General features: G+C 57.2%; 1 protein-coding gene across 1 annotated transcript; it reads right to left on the bottom strand.

Moving 5' to 3' along the window:
- Nucleotides 1-145: 145 nt before the first annotated feature.
- On the bottom strand, nucleotides 146-19,125 carry DBNL (drebrin like). The gene is made up of 14 exons (XM_074928648.1): nucleotides 19,010-19,125; nucleotides 18,204-18,259; nucleotides 13,792-13,904; nucleotides 13,152-13,226; nucleotides 12,531-12,677; nucleotides 10,230-10,307; nucleotides 9,512-9,663; nucleotides 8,371-8,425; nucleotides 7,451-7,525; nucleotides 7,240-7,342; nucleotides 5,983-6,132; nucleotides 4,479-4,582; nucleotides 2,981-3,086; nucleotides 146-1,867 (listed from the first exon to the last, which is right to left on the bottom strand). Exons 1-14 carry the CDS (start codon nucleotides 19,090-19,092, stop codon nucleotides 1,728-1,730), a joined length of 1,437 nt encoding a protein of 478 aa, XP_074784749.1. The 5' UTR covers nucleotides 19,093-19,125; the 3' UTR covers nucleotides 146-1,727.
- Between the last annotated feature and the right edge of the window lie 3,980 nt (nucleotides 19,126-23,105).

The raw sequence follows: 23,105 nt of genomic DNA, 5'->3' as shown, positions 1-23,105 counted from the left end.
CACATGGGTGCCAAGGTGACTGGGGAGTGCTGGTCCTTGCATGAACATCTGACCCCGATGTGGTTGGGAAAGGTGGGAGATGGCCTGTGGCTGCCAGCCCTGGATCCCCAGTGGCCCCACATCCTTGGTGTCCCCAAATCACCCATGTCCCCAGGTCCCTCCTGTCTCCAAATCCCGTGTCCCTGCGTCCCCAGGGTCCCCTCAGCCTCCATGTCCACATGGCCCTGATGTCCCCACCCCCCTGTTATCAGAGGTCGCTGCACCCTGATGTCCTCAGTATCCCCAAACCCACAGTGACCCCAAAAACACCCCTAAAGCCCCCCCCAGGGCCATCCAGACCCCAGGACCCCCATCCCTGCCTGCTCATTTCTGCCAGCCACTGCCTCCAGCTGCTTTTCTCACCAAACCTCCCTCCCTCACTGGACTCAAATAATTAGCACTGGGGCTAATTACTTATCCAATTATCCCTGCCTTCGCTCCCCTCTCTGGAGCACAAGCCTGGTCACGATGATCCGTTGTGAAAACATGCGATTCCCACGCGCCGCTCAGCCTTATTAAAAGATTTCTCGTTAGTGCTGACATTAGGCACACGTGAGCCCTGCCCCACCCCACCCCAAAACACCAGAACTTCACCCCAATTCCTGCCTGGGACCACACGGCTGGATCCTGCTGCATCCATCACCAAAGAAAAGCCCTTTTATTGTTGCTGGGAGGGACGGGGACAGCACAGAAGGAGCGAGCAGGGGGGAAGGAGCCCGTGGGACCCCAGGGGGACACGCTCAGCCCCCAGTGCCCACGGGAGGGGTGGGTGAGCCAGGCCCCCCCGGCCCCCCAAACCCCGTCCTCCTGCTACTTCTAAAGCAACACCGAGGGAAAAGACTCAACAAGGGGTGGGGGAAGGTGGCAGCTGGGCTGGGCTCTTCCTTGTTCACAGTGAATTTGGGGTTGATGGAGGAGGGGAGGGATCCCACGCTCACAGGTTTTGCTAAAAAAAAAACCCCAACCAAGCCACCCACTTTGGCCTCGTTGGATCTCCTCCGCAGGGGAGCTTGCTCACACATGATTTCAACCCCCGAAGCATGGTTTAGGGAGAGGGGAAGGCAGAGAAAAGCCTTCCAGTGGGGACAGCCGGGAGGAAAACAGGGACACTCATGGCAGCCCCGGTGGCGAGTTCTGGGATGCTTGGGGAGCGGGGTGGTGGCAATGCTGAGGAGCCAGGTTTCAGCTCTCCAGGTGACGTCAGACCCCCGTGAGACGCTAAAATCAACCCAGTGAGCTTTGTCAGCGAGCCAAAATGGGGAAAAGTGGTTTCTCTGTCGTGGCCACAGTGGTTCTGAGGCCACGGGGTTGGAGGGAGTGTGGGGGGAGAGGCAACTTGTTCCCTGAAAATGCCCAGTAAGGGGTTCGTCGTCCCCTCCTTCAGCCCTGAAAGAGAATTCACACCCCAAACCAGAGGGAGGAGGGGGAGGATCAGCACTCCAGGGGCTCAGGATGGGATCGGACCCTTCGACCCCACCGAGGGCCAGCTATGGGGGACGGGAGAGGGCGGAGGAGAGCAGCGCCTGGGTCAGCCCTGCTGCTGAGGGAGCAGGGCAATGGCACTTCACTTGGAGAGAAAAAAAAAAAAAAGAACTAAAAGCCACACATCGTTTGGAAGAATCAGGCTGGAGCCAAGTGCTTCTGGAGGGACAGAGCGGCTCTGGTCCCTGTGGCCCCCGCCAGCCCCCTTACTCTATCAGTTCCACGTAATTAGCTGGGAACATGCCGAAGTGGCCGTCGGGCCCGTAGCCACGCCACCAGCCCTCGTCGATCATCTCGATGTTGGTGATGATGTTCTCTGGATCGAACGAGATCTCAGTGTCATCAGCTGGAATCAGACAAGAGCGAGGGAGGGGCTTAAAACCAGCCCGAACACCCGCCCACCACCACCCTTCCTGCAGAGCACACAGCCCCCCCCCAGACACCCCTTTGCTTAAAGAAAGGAGCTTGTGACACAATCAGCTTCCTGATGTCCTGCTAGAGCCCAAACCCCTCCACAGCTGCTTTTTCGAAGCAAATCGGTGGTTTTGTGGCTGGAAAAATCAAGGGCAGCTCAGCCCCACTGCTGCTGTGGAAGGGGGGGGGGGGGGGGCGGGGCTAGCAAAAGATAAGATGTGACTTTCTGTGTGGGAAGACAGGGGAGGGAGGACAGGGAGGAGAGCAAGAAACAGATATTAAGGAAAAAAAGAGAAGCTAAGGGCTTCCTTCACTTGCTTTTCCAGCTCCAGTTTGGGTGGAAGACACTTTATTTAGCACTCTGCTGTGGAACTGCCCAGTGTGAGGGGTTGTCCTGGTTTCGGCTGGGGTAGAGTTAATTTTTCTTCTTAATAGCCCGAATAGTGCCGTGTTTTGGATTCAGTGTGGGATCCGGTATGAGGAGAATGCTGATAACACATGGATAGTTGCAGTTGTTGCTGAGAGATCAAGGAGTCTCCAACTCCCCGTGCCCTGCCTGCACGAGGCGTACGAGAGGCTGGGAGGGGGCAGGGCCGGAACGCCCGACCCGTTAGCCCGTGGAATATTCCGTATGGTGTAAATCACAGACACAAAGGAGGGGCAGTCGGGAAGGGGGGGTTTCTCTCTCACTTCGAGGATCGTGGTATTTTGGGATCACTAACTGGGAACAGGCTGCGTATCAGTCTCCCGACTGATGAGCAATTGCTTTGTGCATTACCCATTTGTACTTTCAATTATTGTTTTATTTATTTCAATTATTAAACTGTTTTTATCTCAACCTATGCCTCTCCCTTGATCCCTCCAATTTCTTCCCCCATCCTCCAGGCAGGGAAGGGCAAGCGAGTGGCTGGGTGGTGTTTGGCTGCCAGCCAGGTTTAAACCCTGCCAGGGGTGATGATGCCTCCAGTCCAGCTCTCTGGGGCCAGACTGGGCCCAGCAAACCCTGCCCAGTTCAGAGGGAACCCCAGAATTCTGCGGGTCTTACCAGCCTGGTAGTCGTAGAGTGCCCGGGCACACAGCCCCTTCCCCGTCAGGTCTGGTGGCTGCTGGTACTCAACTGCGTAGTCATATTTGGCACCATCAACTTGATCCTTCAGGAAGAAAAGAGGCAGAAAAGTTGTTACCAGCATGAATGATGCTGCGACGGGCAGCTCGTGCTTTGTTAACCACAGCGAGGGTCTGCGGCCGGGGGTCTCAGCACCCCAACACACAGGGTGCACGTCGCCCCGCTCTGCTTCTTGCAGCCCCGCTCGGTTTCCGGGTGGATCGGGGGGTGTTGCACTCCAGGAACTGCAGGAGAATCCAGTGGGAAGAGGGAGTATGACACCATGCAGCACCCAGAGATTTAGATCAGCCCCTCCCCAAGCCTCAGAGAACTGTGTGCAGCAGGTTCCAGATGCTCCCCCCTGGAATAAAAATGCTGGCTCTGCAAAGGTCGTGCCGCGTGTGTCTGCCAGGAGATACAGGAGATGAACGTATAAACCAGCCTCACACCGCAGAGGGAAGGCGGCCAGAGCCCCGCTTGGGCTCACAAACCGGCACCGATCCTGCCGTGCCTCCAGCCCAGCAGCCAGCACCACAACCAGAAACACTGGAGACCAGCAGCAGACAACTTCTGGAAACCAACCCCTGAGGATCTCCACTGCAGACAGCGGTTCATCACCCCCACATCGAGGCCTGTTGAAGCTGGACAAGCTCCAACTCCAGTTTTCCAAGTATTTCTCAAATTGCTATTTTGAGACCTGAGCTGGCTGCTTTTTACTTTTCTTTCATAGAGAAAGGCTGAGGCAATCGCTCAGCCCATCTCCTTCTCCTTTTGAACCAACTGGGCACTTCCAGACAAATTTGAGAAGCAGAAAAATAAGTATGTTTGAAATACTTAAGGTTTTGTGAGCTGGGGGGGTGGGACAAGAGAGATGAATAGAGGAGAGGAAACCAAACAGCCACCACATCTCCAAGGGAAACACTGCGGCATGACACAACCCCACTATTAGACGCTGGAGAATCTGACGGAGCATGCCAAGAATAGCTGGGCTTTGTCAGCTTCGCTGGTTTTAGATGTGCAAAGAAGCAGAAGGAGGAGAAAGTGCTTTGGCAAAGAGGCTGATGGAAGGCTCTCCCCGTGCTCCCCCGCGGGGCTCCAGGGACGGGCAGGGACACCAGCTGGAGCACCCCGGGGTGCGGGAGGGGTGACAGGGGCTCAGCACCAGCCCCTCCCGCACCAGCACCGGGGAGGACACAGCAGCAGCCCCTCGCCAGGTGGATGCAGCCCGAGCTTGGGGGTTTCTCAGTTTCCTACTGATTTTAGCTCAGGCAGCCACACTCTGAGCACCAGAGGGTTTGTACTCAAAGAGATGCTTGTAAAAGGGTTCCAGACTCATCCTAAAAGATGAGACAAAGCCACGCTCTTGCACGAAGATCCTGGCCAGCTCTTGGGTGCCCTTTTCCCCTCCGGGACCCTCTATCCTCCTCCCTGCACCAACCTGAGGGGGTTCTTCATAGATGGCTGAGGGGTCTGGTGGCTCCTCGTACAGATTTGCCTCTTCCCCGTGGGAAGCCGGGACAGAATTGTACCCAGAGTCTCGTCCTGCAAAAGAAACACAAGATTATTTTCACGATATCCATCACCAGAATCTCTCCCTGTCCCCTGGTTCATCCAACTCCTGCTCCAAGGCTGATGTGTCACCAAACTTCTGCTACAGCTGAACGTCCCCAGGTCTCCTGCCCCGCAGAGGGGATGGGTCCAGCAAGCACAGACCCAGGGGCGAGCAGGGGTTTAGGGAGCGATAAAAAGGACAAGGGAGAGATCCTGGATCTCTCATTCCTCTGACAGGGAAAGGAATGAGCTTCCGAGTTGCATCTGGTGGTGAGTGGGGAAGGGTTGGCTGAGAGCAGCATCTAGTGGTGACTGCAGCCTGGGGCCACCAGAGCTCGGCCCTCCTGGCCCCCACCTCGGCCCTCCTGGCCCCCACCTCGGCCCTCCTGGGCTGCTCTGAAACAGCTGCTGGTTTTGCTCCATTAAAGCAAATCTGTTTCTGGCTGATTGCTGAACCCAACCACTCAAAGGGTTTGTTTTTTAACCACATAAATTTGGACTTAGTTGGGAAAAAGGGAAATGGCAGCTTGGAGGTTGTTTCCCAGCTCCCACCTTCCTGAAGCAAAGCTCCAGTGCAGCCTCGAGCCAGGGCAGGGAGCAGCTTGGCGAGCAGGGACGTGAGACCACACAGCCCTTCAAGGACAAGGCAACACCTCTGTGCCACCCACAGCACCTGGGGAAACCTTCCGGATACAACCAGCTCTCCTCCAGACTTGCTCCTGCCACCCAAACCACTCCAAAGGGGCCAGGGCATCTCACCACATGCAGAAAAAGCTCTTTGTGGCCCGGCTGCCCCTCCCTGACTTGCCCACGACGAGGGCAGCGAGGCCTGGGCAGATGGGCACTGCCAGCCCTCGCCTCGCTGCACTGACAACACACACAGACCCTCTCTGGTCTTTACTGGGATGGAGAAAATTCCCCGTCTAACTGCTAGAGCTGGCCACTGCCCAGAGGGAAACCACTGTCTGGGGGGAGAAAGTCTTCTTTGCTGGGTCTCAAAGGCATTTTGGAAAGGTCTGAGTGCAGCAGGAGGTCTGGAGAGGGGCTCTAGGGGTGCATGTAGCTGAATTTCAGCCTTCCAGCCAGGAGATGTCCTCATCCCCGCGGCTGCTGAACCTCCCGCTAAGCCTGAGAAGGAAAGGACCTTTGCACCAGGCAGCAATAAGTTTCCTCCTTCCCCAGCCTCAGCACCGCACTCAGCCCTTGCCATCCCCTCCAGCTGCAGACAAAGCCTGTGGGTTTCTGGCCTAAAGATCCGCTCACGTTCTGCAGAGGCACGGGAAAACAAAACAGAAACGCAGAGCCTGGCCTCAACATGCCCATTTTTGAGGATCCTATTTGGAGAGGGAGGTAAAAAAGCTTTGGTTGGGTGAGGAAGCAAAGCCACGCACCTGCTGCGGGTACTGGAGAGGCTGGAGGCGTCCCCCAAGCAGAGGAGGGGGTGAAGGAGGCTGGGGGAGCATCTCGGGCAGGAGAGACAGGAGAGGCAGGATTCGGCACAGAGTTCACCTCCTTCTGCAGGAAAGGGCTGCGAAGTTTGCCTAGAAAAGGAGTTAAACGTGCTGCAGGAGTCAGGCAGGCATGGAGACATCCAGCTGCGCCACGACAGCCCGGTGACTCCCCAGGAATCCCAGGAGTTAGTCACCAAAAAAGGGTGTTGTCGGGTGCTTTTTGCCTCAGGAGCCCCACTGCTCCTTATCCTCCTAAGCAGGATTTTCCAGCTTTAATCCTGGTTGGGGAAAACAAGTTTGTCTACTGGTTACAGCAGTTGCTGCAGTCAAGAAAGAAAAAAAAAAAAAACGACAGACAAAACTTAATTTTCAGGAGAAAGAGTAGCTGGAGGACACCTCCACCCAGGCCCTGCTCTTGGGGCTCTCCACGGTGATTTTTGGAGCACCCTGAGTTTCACAGACATTCTGACCAGCAGCTGGGAGGGGTATGAGTCAAACCCAAGTACTTTCCTTTGGCAGGAGGCAACTCTGCTGTTATCTCCCCCATCTCTGCCTCTGAATGCAAACAAAAGCAGAGTTAGGAGGCAAGCCCCACAGCACAGCAGTGAATAAGCACCAAGACTTGCCAGCCCATCCTTAGCCCGTGGGTTTTATCGGTGCCAGCGCATTTGTTTTCCTTTCCTCCATTGAGAAACATCAAATACAAACACAAATGAGGGAAATCCTGAGGGATTTCTCACCCTCAGAAATCAGCCTCCCCCCTGTTTTTAAACAGAAAGAAATGTTCACACCGTGGCACTTCATCCTGTCGCCCCGATGGCTTGACTATCCAAGAAAGCATGTTTGGGCTCATTTCACAAAATCAAAGTGCTTATTTCAAATTAATTCAAGGTATTTTCAAGGAGGTTGAGGTGACTGAGGAGGAGACAATTCATCCAGGGATACCACGTGTTCTCAGCGACTTCCTCAGCTAGTTTCAGCTTTGGTTTTCACAACTTCCTGGTTTCTATCTGATAGATCAGATCAGTCTCTTCTAAAGGGACACACTCTAGTTTGGTTCAGCCAGTGAAAAAAATTGCATAGAATTTATAGCAGATTGATTGTGACAGTGGTCCCTTTCTGGCATGAATATATTTAGTTTTTTAAATGAAATTTAAGCTGCCTGACCCCCTGCGAGCGTCACCCCTGGCGCCACACCTGGCTGGGACGGCGTCACCGCGTCTGCCGGCGCCGACTTCTCCCTCTGCTTGAAGATGTCGCGGGGGTTCACCGCCCTCTGTGCTATCAGCGACGCGGCCTCCTGGGAAGGAGAAAAGGCACCACAGCCTTGAGACAGGGAGCAGCAGGAGGTGGGGAGCCGTCCCAACGCAGCCCCAACTGCAAAGCGCTCGGGCTCCCGGCAGCGTACCTGGGCTTTCTCCACTGATTCGCTCCTTTTGAAGCCCTTCCGCTGCCTGGCCTCATACTCCTCGGCTTGCTCCTTCTGCAGCACAAGAAAGGGTTTGCTACAGCCTCAGCAGGCGCCAAGCCAGCCCCCTCCTTCCCCACCCAGCCCCCAGCTCCAGTGAAATGGGAACACAGAACAGACATGGCGATGGCGGGGAAACTCCCTGGATCTGGGAGGGAGACGGAGGTTTGCTGGGCTGAGGAGAAGGTTTTGGGTTCCTCCGGTGTCCCCAGGCTCTGTCCTAGAAAGAGTTTTAAACTCTGCTTTCTCCAGGGGCTGTGCTGGACTGGCCACCGAGAGTGTGCTGCCAGTGTGAGAAGAATCCCAGAATCATCTGGGTTGGAAAAGCCCTTGCAGCTCCTCCAGCCCAACCATGACCCTCACCCTGACCGTTCCCAACTCCCCCAGATCCCTCAGCGCTGGCTCAGCCCGACTCTTCAACCCCTCCAGGGATCCCGGGGACTCCCCCCTGCCCTGGGCAGCCCATTCCAACGCCCAACAGCCCCTTCTGCACAGAAATCCTTCCTCAGAGCCAGCCTGACCCTGCCCTGGGCAGCTTGAGGCCATTCTCTCGGGGCCTGGTGCTCGTCACTTCATTAAAGAGACATAAAGACTATAAAGAGATACACGAGATCCAACAAAATCAAGGATGGAGCAAGAGACGTGGAGGACCAGACCGTGGCACCTCTACTGTCAAGAGTGTGTCCATGGGTCTTTCCATGTCCCCCACCTGCCACCACAATGCCCGGGGATGCCCAGGGTGCTCCTCCATCACCCTCCTGCCTCTGCCTGCAGCCTGCTCTGCACCACGGCACCCTGTCCTGTCTGTCATGGGGGATGCGTGACAAAACCTCACCGCAGGGGACACTGCCAAAGCTCACCCATTGCTGCTGCTCCTTGTCCCTGTTCTCTGCCTCCTGCTGCTGCTGGAGTCTTCTGTAGTGACAAATGACAAATGGGGATTAAAGAACAGGTAGGACAAGTGGTTTGCTCTGCACAGGGCTGCCCTAGAACCTCATCCTACTGCAGCTACATGAGGAAGACCAGAGGAAGGACATTTCCTCTCACCTCTGGGGCCAGACGAGGAGCCAAACGCCACCCCCAGAGCTGCAGGGAGCAAGGAGAGAGGGGCAGAGTGGCAGGAGCTGCTTCAAATAGGACCGAACCGGGGAAACCTCTTCCTTTAGGGGATGGACAAGAGCATCCGGCACAGAGGCGCCAGGCAGACTTCCCCATCCGAGCTCAAAACAGGAAGGCAGTGCCCGCTGCTGCTGGCAGAAGTGAGTTCCGCCACCTAACAGGAGTCACGCCAGGCTGAGAGGAAGGAAATCAGCACAATGCAGGTCACTGCACACACTGCCTCCTCTCTGCAGGGCTCAGAGCCCTCCACTAGCCAGTCCAGACGTCCAGCACCCCAGGAATGGTGGCCACAGGGTTCAGTGTTGTGTTGCAGAAGCATCCTGGAAGGTGCTTGGTGCTGGGGCAGGATCCACAGGCAGGGAGATGCACAGATGATGGTGGACAAGCAGCCAAGCCAGGGAGCAGATGCTCTCTTCAACCCAGAGGCTTGCTGGGGGCGGGGGGGGACATAAAGCTGGAGGAGCCCAGATCAGCTGGGCCAAATCTCCACCACCACTCCGGGAAGGTGAGCGAAGGCAAACCCAGCTCATTCGCACGCTGGCAGGAGCAGGGGGCTATCAGGAGCATCGGACCCGCAGATCGCGGTGCCCGAGGGCAGCGTGTTACGGGGGCGGCCGGGCTGAGCCTGCCCCGGCACAAGCTGAGGCAGATCCCCTCCGCATTTGCTGCCTTCAAGGAGATTTCCTGGAATTGCAGCGATGGCAGCAGCAGGGAACGCACGGAACAACCCTCTGCTGGCAGCGCAGGGGCTGGGGCGGGGACAGCAGCTCGGAAGAGGTGATGACAAGGACACAGGGCACCACCGGGAGCAAAGCTGAGATCCCAGACCGCGGGATGGGCTCTGGGCATCGTAACAAACACTTGCCAGCGGCAGGGACTCACTTCTGGGCCTCGATTTCGTTGGATCTCGCTTTATATCTCTGCTCTCGTCCCGCCGCTTCCTGCAGCTCCCGCTCCCGACGCTCCCTCTCTAGCCGCTGCCGCTCCTCCTCCGCTCTCCTCTTCTCCTCCAGCCGGCGGTTTTCTTCATCTTTCTAATGGGAGACGTGCAACAAGTCGTGGGTTTAATCCCCCCAGCTCTCCGCACGCCGCTGTGCAGCACGGCAGATCTCCTGGCAGCTCCCAGGGCTCACAGCACCTGTAACGCTTTCGCAGGCTGAAGTTTCACGTGCTATTGCTAAACCCTGGTAAAACCCCGGTGTAAAGCAACCTGAGTGGGAAGTAAATCCAGAGCAGACTTGTGCTGCTCAAGTGCTGCCTTTAAAGGTCAAAAATGAGCCTCCGTACCCAAATGGCGTTTGACAGCCCCTGGGAGCCCAGCCCTTACCCCCTGCGCCCACCCCAGCAGCCCTGAGCCAAATTATGATGACATAAAAAGCATCTTGCTCTTCAAGACTAATTTCCTCCTCTCCTCGCACCCTGAGGCAGCAGGACCTCTGCAGCCAGCCCAACTCCACGCTGCTGGAGGTCTGGATCCCTGACTCCGGGCAGAGGAGCCGAGGTTAGAGAGCGAGGAGGCAGACAGAGAGAAATCTCCAGCTACATCCAAATGCCTCATCCTCCTCGTGCCTGGCTGCAGAACAGAAGCAGCAGCACTCACCTCAGCTTTGGCCCAGAAATTATCTTTATTGACTCTCTTGATTTCGGACATTGCATTTGTCTTCTGGTAGACAGAGCCCTGGGGGGAGGAAGAAGGTGGCATGTGTGAGTGGTAGTCACTGAGCAATCACAATTTTTGCATTTCTCTGCAGAAATGTGTCCTTGTGGCTTTCTGACAGCTTTCTCCTGCTGCTATGGGACCGGCCAGACCCTCTTCGTCTTCCCCTGTCAGAGGGTACCCAGCCCCATGCGGCCAAACACCAGCAGTCTGGGTTCAAAGGGTCAACAGAAGATATTTACAGAATCCCAGAATCCTGTCCTGGTTCAGCTAGGATAGAGTCAAGATTTTCCCCAGCAGAGAGAGAGGGGGAAGGGATCTCCAGCCGGGTTATTCATACCATGCTGACGTCAGGTCCAGGGGCGGAGCCTTTTTACTCTCGCTTTTGGTTTTGGGTTTTGCCATACACGCGACGGGCTTGTGCCTTGACCATTTAGCGGTATTCTCTGTAATCTTTTGTCTTGTTCACTGCTATTGCTGTTTATTGTTATTATCATTGCTACTGTTATTGTTCAGATTGTTCTATCACTCTGTTGTATTAAATTCCTTGTTCCTTTAGCCCGGGTCTGGGCCTCACTGCCAGCCCGACCCGCCGCGGGTGGGGGAGGGGCAACGGCGTGCTCTCCGATCCCGGCAGGGGTTAAACCTGCACAAATCCTCTGGGTTGGAAAAGCCCCTGAAGCTCCTCCAGCCCAACCATGACCCTCACCCTGACCGTTCCCAACTCCCCGACTCTTCAACCCCTCCAGGGATCCCGGGGACTCCCCCCTGCCCTGGGCAGCCCATTCCAACGCCCAACAGCCCCTTCTGCACAGAAATCCTTCCTCAGAGCCAGCCTGACCCTGCCCTGGGCAGCTTGAGGCCATTCCCTCGGGGCCTGGCGCTGGGGCCTTGGCTCCAGAGACTCATCCCCCCTCTCTGCCCCCTCCTGGCAGGGAGTTGCAGAGGGCCAGGAGGTCTCCCCTCAGCCTCCTCTTCTCCAGACTGAACCCCCCCAGTTCCCCCAGCCGCTCCCCAGCAGACCTGTGCTCCAGACCCTGCCCCAGCTCCGTTGCCCTTCTCTGGCCACGCTCGAGTCATTCAATGGCCTTTTTGGGGTGAGGGGCCCAAAACTGAACCCACTCAGCGAGGGGCGGCCTCACCAGTGCCGAGCACAGGGCTCAGATCCCTTCCCTGTCCCTGCTGGCCACGCCAGGGCTGGTACAAGCCAGGATGCCACTGGCCTTCTTGGCCATCTGGGCACACTGCTGGCTTCATTTAGCATAAAGAAGAAAAAACAGACACTTTGTGAGAGAATATAACAACAAAACCAGCATGGTCCCGTGTTCAGCACAGTCTGTGACTTTTTAGAAGTTACTATAACCTGATGCTTTGCCCCAAACTTGAAAGAAGGGCTGGCTGCAGCCCAACAATGTGCGTTGACAAAAACAGGGACTTTCAATATGGTTTTCCTCTTGCCTCAAGCAAAGATCGAGTCGCTAAAGCCCAGCAGAGCCCAGGCTGGAGCAGCAGCAAAGAAGTGACCAGGGCACACGGGGCCCTGGCACTGCCACACGTAAGCAAGGCTGGGGGGAGAGCAAGGATCTTGCACAGCTCAGGTTTGCTCTTGACCCCCATCTCAGAGCAGAGTCAAGTGATTCAGAGTCAGAGAGCACATGCAGCTGAGCTGCTTCTTTGTACAGCTGAGAAACCTCATTGCCTGGGGGGGGGGTTGGGGGGGTTGTGTTAAAAAAACCTTCCTACAGAACATTTCCAAGCAGACAGAAAGGAAGTTGCTGAGAGCTCTGGCCTCAACACTTCTCAGCAGTGGGGGAAGCCTCAGGTTTTGTTTGTAAGCAGGTCAAAACGCTGCTGCATCAACACATCTTGTTCCCAGTCCCTTGGCTGCTCTTGCAGAAGTTCCAGACTCCACAGATAATCTGTAAATTTGAAAAGCTGGAGCTTTTGTGTCTCTAAAAACCTGAATAGAACTCGGGAGGAATTGCTATTTCTCAATAAAATGATTGGGGCTAAGGAGAGAAGAGCTCAGGCTTTCTGTCTGCTGCAAGGACATCTCAACTCTGCCACCACCTGCTCCTGCCCTGATTCACTCTGCAATGTGACAGAGGAACTGGCACTGGGAAAAATCACTGGTCACAAAACACGGGGAGCCCCTTTCACTGCAGGGTGACAGTGGTCCCAGACTCTGTTCCTGCCCAACTGCGAGCCCAGAGGGACCAGAAAACCCCAACAGAGTCAACTTACCACGGGAGCTTGAGGGCCCGCATCCTGGAACTTGCTGCTCTCCTTGTGAAAGTTGTAGTTGGCCCCAGAGGCCTTGGCAACCTTCTCCATGATGAGATCAGGCTCCACATCCTCCTCCGCGCGAGCGTTGATTGTGACATGAGCCCCCTGAGTGGGGAGGAAGCCAGCACAAGAATGAGACAGCAGCTCTAGAAGCCACTAGACGCGCCACGCTGCTTTGATAGGTCCTGTCTGTGCTCCCAGAGCTCCCAAGGGAAGGAAAAGGTCTCAGGTGAGGAAGAGAGGTGAGTGGCCACTCTAAGATAACACAACGCTGGGAAAGCAAACATTCCTTGGGGAAGAAAGAGGCTTGTTTCGCCTCCTCTGCAGTCTCCAGAGCTATTTTTGACTGCAAGAGGTTTGTGTTGCTAATCAGCCTCTGAAATGCACGCCCGGGCTATCCTGCAGCGCAGGGAGTATTGAGTGCTGGGCAGTACTGCCCAACCTCTCCTGCCCACGGTCCTGCCTGCAAACAGGTGCCTCTGTGCCACCCCAAAGAGCAGCGTGAGCCCCACGGGATGCAGGTACCCTAACCCAGGGCCCCCCCAGTCCAGGGAGGACACAATTAAAAGAGGACCAGACCTTTAGGAAGTTTGCTACAGTGCTGACGTGGTTGGCGCAGGCTCCTTTTCTCACGTCATTCACACCTTCACCCGTCTGCAAAGAGAAACCACCAGCACCTGCTTATCAGAGTCCCATCCCAGGCTGGTTTTATGGCAGCAGCACCTTGATCTAAACCTGTAAATCAGCCCTGCTGGCCATGACCAGGGCTTCACCAGGGCTTACAGCATGGAAAAAGAGCCATCTCTGCAGCAAGCACTGCTCAGAGGGACATGGTGAGCCACCTGCACGGGGACCACGGCCACACCATGAGGGCTCAGGCTCCTGCTCATCCTCAAGGACTTCAACCAACCCATCCTAGATGGGTTCAGAGCCATTGACCAGCAGCACTGCTGCCAGCCAAGCCAGCTACGTGGCCAAAGAGATGCAACAGGGAAGTGAATCCTCCCAACCTCCCTTTGCCTGAGCCCATGGGGTTTGGACTACGCACCCACAGCAGTGGGCATGGAACGTCCTCGGTACTGCAGCTTGAGGGAGGGGGTTCAACGTGCTGGCTGCCGAGCGTTCGGCAACTACGGTTCAAGAGAGAATTGATGGGAGAAACAACGATTTACGTCCACCAGATCCCTCCTGGGAAAGAAAGAGGCCTGGCCCCACTCACCCAGTTGACGAGGACGTATTTGGGCAGGCCGGAGTTGGGATCCTTCACCCTGCAGAAGGCATACATCACCTTCCCGCTGTTGAGCTCCTCCACCATCTCCTCCAGGCCACCATCTGCCCCGGGAGAGAAAGGAGAGGGTGTAAGACAAGCAGATCACACACAAGTGGTGGGAACAGCCAAGCCTGCAGAGTGTTAAGAAATAGATAAAAATCTCTCTTTTTTAATGATTCACAGAATCCCAGAATCCTCTGGGTTGGAAAAGCCCTCGAAGCTCCTCCAGCCCAACCATGACCCTCACCCTGACCGTTCCCAACTCCCCCAGATCCCTCAGCGCTGGCTCAGCCCGACTCTTCAACCCCTCCAGGGATCCCGGGGACTCCCCCCTGCCCTGGGCAGCCCATTCCAACGCCCAACAGCCCCTTCTGCACAGAAATCCTTCCTCAGAGCCAGCCTGACCCTGCCCTGGGCAGCTTGAGGCCATTCCCTCGGGGCCTGGCGCTGGGGCCTTGGCTCCAGAGACTCATCCCCCCTCTCTGCCCCCTCCTGGCAGGGAGTTGCAGAGGGCCAGGAGGTCTCCCCTCAGCCTCCTCTTCTCCAGACTGAACCCCCCCAGTTCCCCCAGCCGCTCCCCAGCAGACCTGTGCTCCAGACCCTGCCCCAGCTTCATTATTTTACTTTTTTACTTATTATTACTTATAAATAAATGGGATCATTGAAGTAAGAAATCAATGGTCACTGTGATTCTGAGTAAGAGATGAGAAATTATAAGGCTGCAGGTGTTCAAATAGTCTGAAGTTACAACCACGCTGTGCTGCTCATTCATCCCACGTACAGTCCTCACCATGGCTGGCCAAAAACCCAGCCTAGTTAATCCATGGATAAAGACAGAAGAATTGAAACCTTTAGTTTAGGCATGTTTAAGCTGATTATAGTATTTTAACTGACACAGACATAAGATATGGGTGATAATCAAAGCGTCTAGTTTTAATATTCTTAAAGGTTCTAAGATTAACTTTTCAGAAATTAGAAATGTTAAATGGAACATCGAGGAAAGGTTGTGAAAGACAGATGAAGAAAGAGAGTTGTTTGAGATGGATGATTTGATGGCCCTGAAACGGACCAATAGACCCTGCGAACAGGAGCAGAGCCAGCAACAAGAAAGGACTCGCTGACTGATGGAAATTTATGGACATTTTTGATCACTGAAAGAATAGAGTATTGAAACATCAAGGGAAACTGAGGTGGCCTTTGTATGATGGGATGGTTTAGAATCCTGACATAAGGATGAGCAGGGACTGGTGTAAGTGGCCATTCACTGCAGTGGGGGCCCAGCTACGAGTTGTGTGTGAAAATGAAGGCAAACCTGGAGTGAAGCCCATTCCGTTACGAGTATACTTTTATTTGTCTTTATCACAGAGCCTGACTGTTTATTTCCTGGAGGTTATTCCTGTTAGATTTGGAGCTGTCCTACACCAAGACTATTTCAGACCCCTCGTGTTTACCCTTGTCCTTCCATTACCTGCTTGTTTGTGTGGGAGCTCAGCCTCAGCCTGCTCTCACCTGTGCCCCCACCCCCAGCAGCCTTTGCTGCCAGAGCTCCTCTTCCTCAGACCTTCGCTGCCACAAGCACAAATCCACATACGGAAAGATCTCAGGTCCGTGACACAAGTCAAGTGATGACAGAGAAGGGAAAGGAGATGCTCATGTCCCCTCAACTAGAGGCTTTAACCAGAGCAGACAGCTGCAAAATCTGTCCACAGGTTCTTAGAAAAAACCGTGCTGCAAGGTCTCCAGCGAGCACCTCTATGACCAGAAAACAGCTCAATGAAGATCAGAAAGGTCCCAAGAAGCGGTGGAGGAACTGGCTATGCCTTGTTTCCATAGAATCAGAATCCTCTGGGTTGGAAAAGCCCTTGCAGCTCCTCCAGCCCAACCATGACCCTCACCCTGACCCTTCCCAACTCCCCCAGATCCCTCAGCGCTGGCTCAGCCCGACTCTTCAACCCCTCCAGGGATCCCGGGGACTCCCCCCTGCCCTGGGCAGCCCATTCCAACGCCCAACAGCCCCTTCTGCACAGAAATCCTTCCTCAGAGCCAGCCTGACCCTGCCCTGGGCAGCTTGAGGCCATTCCCTGGGGGCCTGGCACTGGCTCCTTGGCTCCAGAGACTCATCCCCCCTCTCTGCCCCCTCCTGGCAGGGAGTTGCAGAGGGCCAGGAGGTCTCCCCTCAGCCTCCTCTTCCCCAGACTGAACCCCCCCAGTTCCCCCAGCCGCTCCCCAGCAGACCTGTGCTCCAGACCCTGCCCCAGCTCCGTTGCCCTTCTCTGGCCACGCTCGAGTCATTCAATGGCCTTTTTGGGGTGAGGGGCCCAACACTGAACCCACTCAGCGAGGGGCGGCCTCCCCAGTGCCGAGCACAGGGCTCAGATCCCTTCCCTGTCCCTGCTGGCCACGCCAGGGCTGACACAAGAATCCCACCTTCTAAGTCGGTCAGCGGCTGTGACAAGCCCTGCTTTGTCAAATAGGAAGTAGGAAGAAACCGAGAGGCTGGTGCAAGGTAAGGTCACGTTCGCCAACCGTAGGAGGAAACTCCTGCTCTCACGCTTTCCTTGCTGGTCTTAAACCCACAGGGCCCCTCCAGGCAGGTCTTTGCAGGGGCAGCTCTCAGCTATGAGCTTGGGGTTGAAGGAAGAAAATGCACAGAGGAAAAAAAATTGTGCAGGGCTCAGCAGAGGGGCTGTGCAAGACAGGCGAGCGATGGAAAGTGCTATGTTGCCCCATGAACCGCAGCATCGCTCCTGCTAGAAACGTATGCCAGAAAACTACCAGAAAAGGAGGAAAAACGCAAATACATGTGCTCTCATTTCAAAAGAATTCCCACAGACCACGATTCCTCCTACTTTGGTTTGTCTGACCCCTGAAAAGCAGAAAACAAGCTACTGCTTACCATCAAACACCGGCAGCAACTGCACAGCCCAGTCTGTTTTGCTCTGCAGTGCAGCAGGACCCGAGATCGTTTTCTTCTCCGCTATTAAATATTTATGCTTCGGCTCTAAATTTGGCATGGTGGTTTCTAAGCCTGACAGAAAAGTTTAAGGCTGGAAGTCTGAAGCCAGACGGCTGACAGGAGCCCTCGCTGTGCGCTGGGCGGGCCCAGGACTGCGTGTTTGCTGGGTAAATGTTTAACACCGCGGTGGTAGCGAGTATGGAAGGACACAAAGGGAAGGGCTGGGAGGAGCAGAGCTCTGCGGGGAGGTCGGGGCTCCGGTAACAGGGAGCAGCAGTTACACTGCGCCTAACTAAGCAGGGTCCAGCATAAAAACCACAGGGGGACTTTTAATTTACAGCAAAAACTCAGCAAGGAGCTAACACCTGTGACAGCCTTCAAATCAGATCTCTCTTCCATACAACCCCAACTCTTGGAAAGCAGCAAATCCACATCTGAGCCCCACTGACAGACCCCGCAGCCGTGCTCTAGCACAGATCCGGTGCTCAGGGGGTCACATCCTCTGCAGCCACCCTGAGGCTCCCCGCAGCCCTTGTCTGCAGCACAGTCTGAGCTTTTTGCTTAACAAAAGGCCCCAGCACCAAAGCACTCACAACACAGGCTTCATTGGACTCCGCAAAGCTGCCCAGAAACACCTCACCTGACCGCCAAGCTTTGTGCGTTGTGAGAAACACTTGCAAATGCGAAAGGCAGCCGGGGAGCAGCTGAGCGCTGGAGGATGCAAATCAAGAGAGCGGAGAAACCTGCCTGAATGCGTTGCTTTCTAACAGCTTTAGCTTTGCATCGAGAAGCAGTTGTGTGGGAATCGGCAGCCAGAGGAAAAGGAAAAAAGTCCCATGAAATGGGGAACCAGAGAAAGAAGAAGCACTTTAGCAGCAACAAGCTGGAATTACCAGCCTGAGAAACCCAGCTTTGAAGCACTTCGTGGTCCTTCATCTTGCGTTCGGCTGGCTGGGATCTAAAATACTTCAGAACCGCAAAGAGGTACAAGGATGTGAACTTTGGATCCTTGGGAAAAGAAGAAAACGAAAAGGAAGGAGAAGGCAGAACCACGCATGCGCCTCTCGCCTGCCACCGAGACTCTTCTCTATTTTCCTTACTCAGAAACTGCACCAAACACCCCAGCATGTGCTCTCACCCTCCGTTCCACCACTGAGGCCACCCGCCGCCAGCACTGAGGGGCCAGAACAGGCTCAGGGATTAAAAAAAAATAATCACCCTTTACTGAGGGGTGAGGGAGCCAGCACCGTCTCCCACCACTGGAGCTGTTCCAGGCGGAGGCTGGATGCCACCAGAAACCCCGAGTGACAAAAGCCAGCCGGACCTCGTGAGCTGAGCCCTGCAAACAGCCCCAGAGGCGGCCAGCGGTGCCAGGAGAGGGGGGGACGGTCCCTAACACGCTCACCTCCAGAGCCGGCCACTCGTAGGTCATTGCTGTTGCCTTCATAGGTGAACAGAGCCCTAAAATAAAGCCAGAAGTGAAGGTTTTATCCAGCTTGCTCCAACCCTCACACCTGGTCAGCATCTTCTCTCCTGCCCCAACTCCTCCAGACCCTCTGCAGTGCACCCCAAAAACTGCCCCGTCCTCAGGGAGCCCATCCAGGGCGTCCCCACGCCCCTGATACCCCGACCCACACAGCCCCATGGGGCCCCACACCCCCCACACTTCCTGATCCCCTCTATACACCCCTGATCCCCCCCAGACACCCCACACCCACCCCCCAGACACCCCACACCCATCCCACAGACGCCTCACACCCCCGATCCCCCCTATACACCCCACAGACACCCCCACTCCCTGATCTTTACACCTCCCACCCTCCCGCTTCCCCTACACACCCCACACCTCCACTCCAGACACCCCCACACCTCTGATCCCTCCTCTACACCCCACATCCCCCCAGACACCCTCACACCCTCTGATTGATCCCTTCCACCCCACATCCCCCCCAGCCCTAAATCTCCCCCTGTACACCCCCCAGACACCCCCAACCCCACCCCAGACACCCCCACACATCCCGGCTTCGCTTCCCCCCCCCATTCCCACGCCCTCAGATCCCCTGTACCCCCCGGACCCCCTGATGCCCCCCTATATACCCCCAAACATCCCCACAGCCCCCCCCTACCCCCCCCAGACCCCAATATTCCCCTGCAGACCCTCCCCCACCCCCATGGCCTATCCCCCCCCTCCTCTCCCCCCCCGCCCCTCACCAGTCGGTGGGGCTCCCCGCCGCCACCACCCGCCCGTAGGCCTCCTGCAGCGCCCGCCCGTTCTTGCTGAGGTTCAGCGCCATGGCAGCGCCCGCTCCCGGCCCGCCCCGCGCCGCCGCCACCGCCGCCCGGTCCGCCCCGGGGCCGCCCCCCGCCTCACCGACCGCCCCGAGACCGCCCCGGGACCGCCCCCCGCCTCATCGACCGCCCCGGGACCGCCCCGGGACCGCCCCCCGCCTCACCGACCGCCCCGGGACCGCCCCGGGACCGCCCCCCGCCTCACCGACCGCCCCGGGACCGCCCCGGGGCCGCCCCCCGCCTCACCGACCGCCCCGAGACCGCCCCGGGACCGCCCCCCGCCTCACCGACCGCCCCGGGACCGCCCCGGTCCGCCCCGGGGCCGCCCCTCCCGCACTACCGGGGCCGCCTCACGTCCTGCCCCGCCCCTGAAAAGCCCCTCCCCCGGGTACCCCGCCCCCGAGTCACTACGCCCCGCCCCTTTATCGACTCGACACACCACCTTGCCACTAAGCCACGCCCCATTGCCGCAAAAACCACGCCCACTTGTCGCTAAGCCATGCCCCCTTATCGCTGTCACATCTCATTGCCGCTAAACCACGCCTTCTTATCGCTAAACCACGCCCCCTGCCGCTAAGTCACGCCCCCTAAGTTACCCCGCCCCTTAACCACAACGCCCCGCCCCCGAGACACCCAGACGACACCCCCCGACGGCCCACGTGCTCCCCCCCATTCCAGGGGGTCCAACGCAGCCCCCCCAGTGCAGCCCCGCCCCCCTCGCCTCTGGGTGGGTAAAATCGGGATTTTCGTGAATTTCCCCCATTTCCCAACCTGAGGGGGGGGGATCGCAGCTGCGTTGAGCCCCGGGCTTTTTAGGGCGCAAATGTGCCTCGATTTTACCCCAAATCATCAAAATTCGGCTTTTTCGGGGGGAGGGGGGGAACGCCAGAGTTTTGGGCTCAGAAAGAGGAATATTTTTGCAGCTTTTCCCCTGCTGGGTACGGGACGGTCCCTCTTCTCCCCCTTCCCCCCCCGAAGAGTCACCCCCAAAATTAAACGCTGTGAGAAGGAAAGGGGGGGGTCAGGCAGGACCAAAATTGCCCTTTTTCTGCTGTTGAGCTTAAAAAAAGCCCCCCGTGGGGATGACCGTGTCGTTCCCGGGGCGGGGGGTGGCGCCGCAGTTGCTGCGGGGGGGTGATGTCCTCAGCTATAATTATCGGGGGGGGGGGGGGGATAAGGACCTTACACACGGAGGTTTCGAGGCCGATGGCCCCCTCCAGCGCAGCCCGGAGGGGGGGGTGTGACCACCCCCCCTCCGTGCCACCTCTCCGTACCCGAGTTGGGGGGTCAGGAGGTGGCCCGGGGGGGGGCGACCCGGGGGGCCAAGGGGGTGCGTGCCCTCGCCGGGGGGGTTGGGAGGGGTGTAGGTGCTCCCCACCAGGCAGGGCTGCATGCCCCCAGCATGTGCTAATGGGCCATTTGCAGCTCGTCCCCCTCCACCCTGCCCCTGCCCCAGGGCCAAACACCCCCCCACACCCCCCCCCATCCCGGGGCCCAGCCCCGAGCCAGCTGCCAACCTCTGCCCGTGGCCCTGCAGACTGGCAGTGGGGTGCTCGGGGGGGGGCTGGGGTGTCTCCTCCAGAAACCAATCCGCTTTTCATCCCCATCCCGCCGCCTTTGGGGTGTAACGGGGGGAAAAAACCCACCCGTGAGCCACCACCGGCAAAATAACCGGGGCCCGAGCTCCTGCCACCTCCCCGGGAGGGACCCCCGGGAGTGACCCCCCGTTTGTCCCCAGTGCCGGTGTTGTGCTGGGATTTGCCTCTTTGGGGTTTCAGGCTTTGACTGAGGAGGGGGGGGGGCGTGTCCCCCCATGTCTCCAGGTACCAGGGTGAAAGGGACTCTGGGGGTTGGGGAGGTGGGATGGACGTGACTGTAGGTCCTGGGGCTACCAAGGGCCCTGGGGTGGCTGAGGGTCCCAGGGTGTCCGACGGTTCCACCTTACCCCCCCAGCTGCAGCCCCTCGCTGACCAGACTCATTTCCGACCATTCCATCTGGGCAGCGATTCCCCCTCTGGCTCCCCCCCGCTGTCCCCCGCTCCAGAAACTCCTTTTTCCCACGAACCACCCGTGGGTCTCCCAGCCTCCGCTCCCCAGCACCTTCGGGACACGCTGACGGGATCCCAGCAGCTCCAGGACGTGCCGGGGCAAAGGCCGGGTGATGGGATCTGACCTAAGGGCACGCGTCAGCGCCCGGAATTGTTTTTTATTCCGGGCTGCACAGCGGCAAAACATTGAGAGAGATGGTTTTGAAGGGCTCGGCCCTGCCATTGTCTCCTCCATCTCACGCACCTCCCACCCCGCCATCATCTTCTCTCTCTGACTCATGGATCTCCCATCTCGCCACCGTCTCTTTCATCTCATGGATCTCCCGCCTCACCATCATCCCCTCCATCTCACGGGCCTCCCATCCCACCAGCATCTTCATCTCACGGACCTCCTGCCCCACCATCACCCCCTCCTCCCAGGCACCTCCCATCCCATCATGATCTTCACCTCATGGACCTCCCGTCCCACCTGCCCAGCCGGGATGTTCCCGGGGGGGGGGGACTGTCTCTGGAACCTCTTGGGAAATGACTCGCAATGATTAGGCTTCGCCTCCAGAGCACCAGTTGCCTTCTGAAGGCGACCTTCAAACCCATCATTGAGGCTCCCCTGGGTTTGTAGGACATTCAAAAAACATTGGGAAAGACCCCAAAACCGCAGTGCTGCCAGCTCCTGTTTTTACTTAGGGTCCTACAAAGCTGGGGTCACCTGGCGAGTGTTGGGCTGCGTGGGACAGTCACCCTCCACGTGTCCCACCCCAGCAACCAGCCGCCATCTCGCTCCTTCGTGGATTCATGCTGCACATAATTTATCTTCCAGCCAGGAGAATGTCAGGGATAATAACGCTTTAAGTAATTATTTCTATTTTTTATCAGCCTGGGGCTTGCGCAGCCCCCCCAGACACATCCGACCCCACACGGGAGGGGTGTCCCCACCACATCTACCCCTAAGGACAGAGCAAGGAGCTGCCCAGGAAGGGGCAGATGGGAACTCCCCATTCAGCACATGGATGGAAATGTTAATTAAAAACAGGGTAATAAAACATCTGGAGGACTGGGAGCTGAGAAGGGCTGGCCAGCACGATACCCTGCAGCTGCCTCTCACTGCTCCTTGAGAAACTTGGGCAGGGGGGACTGGGGTCACCAGTTATTTAGATGTTACAAAAGCCTTTTCATGAAGTATTTCAGGCAAAGCAACTGAAGAACCTTTGTGGAGCGGAGTGAGGGGCTCCCAGCCTGGCGGGGAGGGGTGGGGAGAGTCTTGTGGCCCCTGGGGACCAAAGATTCAGGGTCTGTCTCTGGTATCAGTGAAACGGGGAGGTGGCAAGTCCAGCTGAAGGTTGGGGTTCACAGTCAGGCTGTGGGTGATGGGGTGGGGTGAAGCCAATTACTTGGAGATGTTGGATGAAGCCCATTTGGTGCCATCCTGGCAGCTCTTGGGTGATGGGCAGCAGGGTGAACACCCGTCCCACCTGTGGGTCCCCGCCGCGGGGGAAGGAGCCCATCCTGCAAGAAAAAAGAGGGGAAAAGGGTTTTTCAGTGGGTCTGTTCTCCAGGTTGGCTCAGAGCTGCACGGGCACCGTGGTGGGACCCTGGGACCCTGCTCCTGGTGTGGGGTGGGATAGGGATCCCTCTCTGAGCATTCCGCTGGTGTGGGTGACGGGGAGACCCTGGTGGGATGGGGCCACCTGGGCAGACAGGGGACACTCAGGTATGGTGGGGGCACGGGTAGGATGGGGCCACCTTAGTGGGACAGGGCTACCCTGGAGGGACAGGGTCACCCTGGGTGGGATGGGTGTTCTGCTACATTGGGGCACCCAAATGGGATAAGGGCACCCCAGCAGGACAGGGACACCCTGGTAGGATGGGGGCACCTTGGGTGGGACGGTGGCACCCAGATAGGGTGGGGGCACCTGAATGGGCAGGGAAGGGAGAACTTAAGCAGGATGGGGGTACCCAGATGGGATGGGGTG

The sequence above is a fragment of the Athene noctua genome, chromosome 28, assembly GCF_965140245.1.
Source record: "Athene noctua chromosome 28, bAthNoc1.hap1.1, whole genome shotgun sequence".
Taxonomy (NCBI): Eukaryota; Metazoa; Chordata; class Aves; order Strigiformes; family Strigidae; genus Athene; species Athene noctua.
The sequence above is the reverse complement of the archived record's forward strand: the minus strand, read 5'-3'. Positions and strand labels throughout refer to the sequence as shown.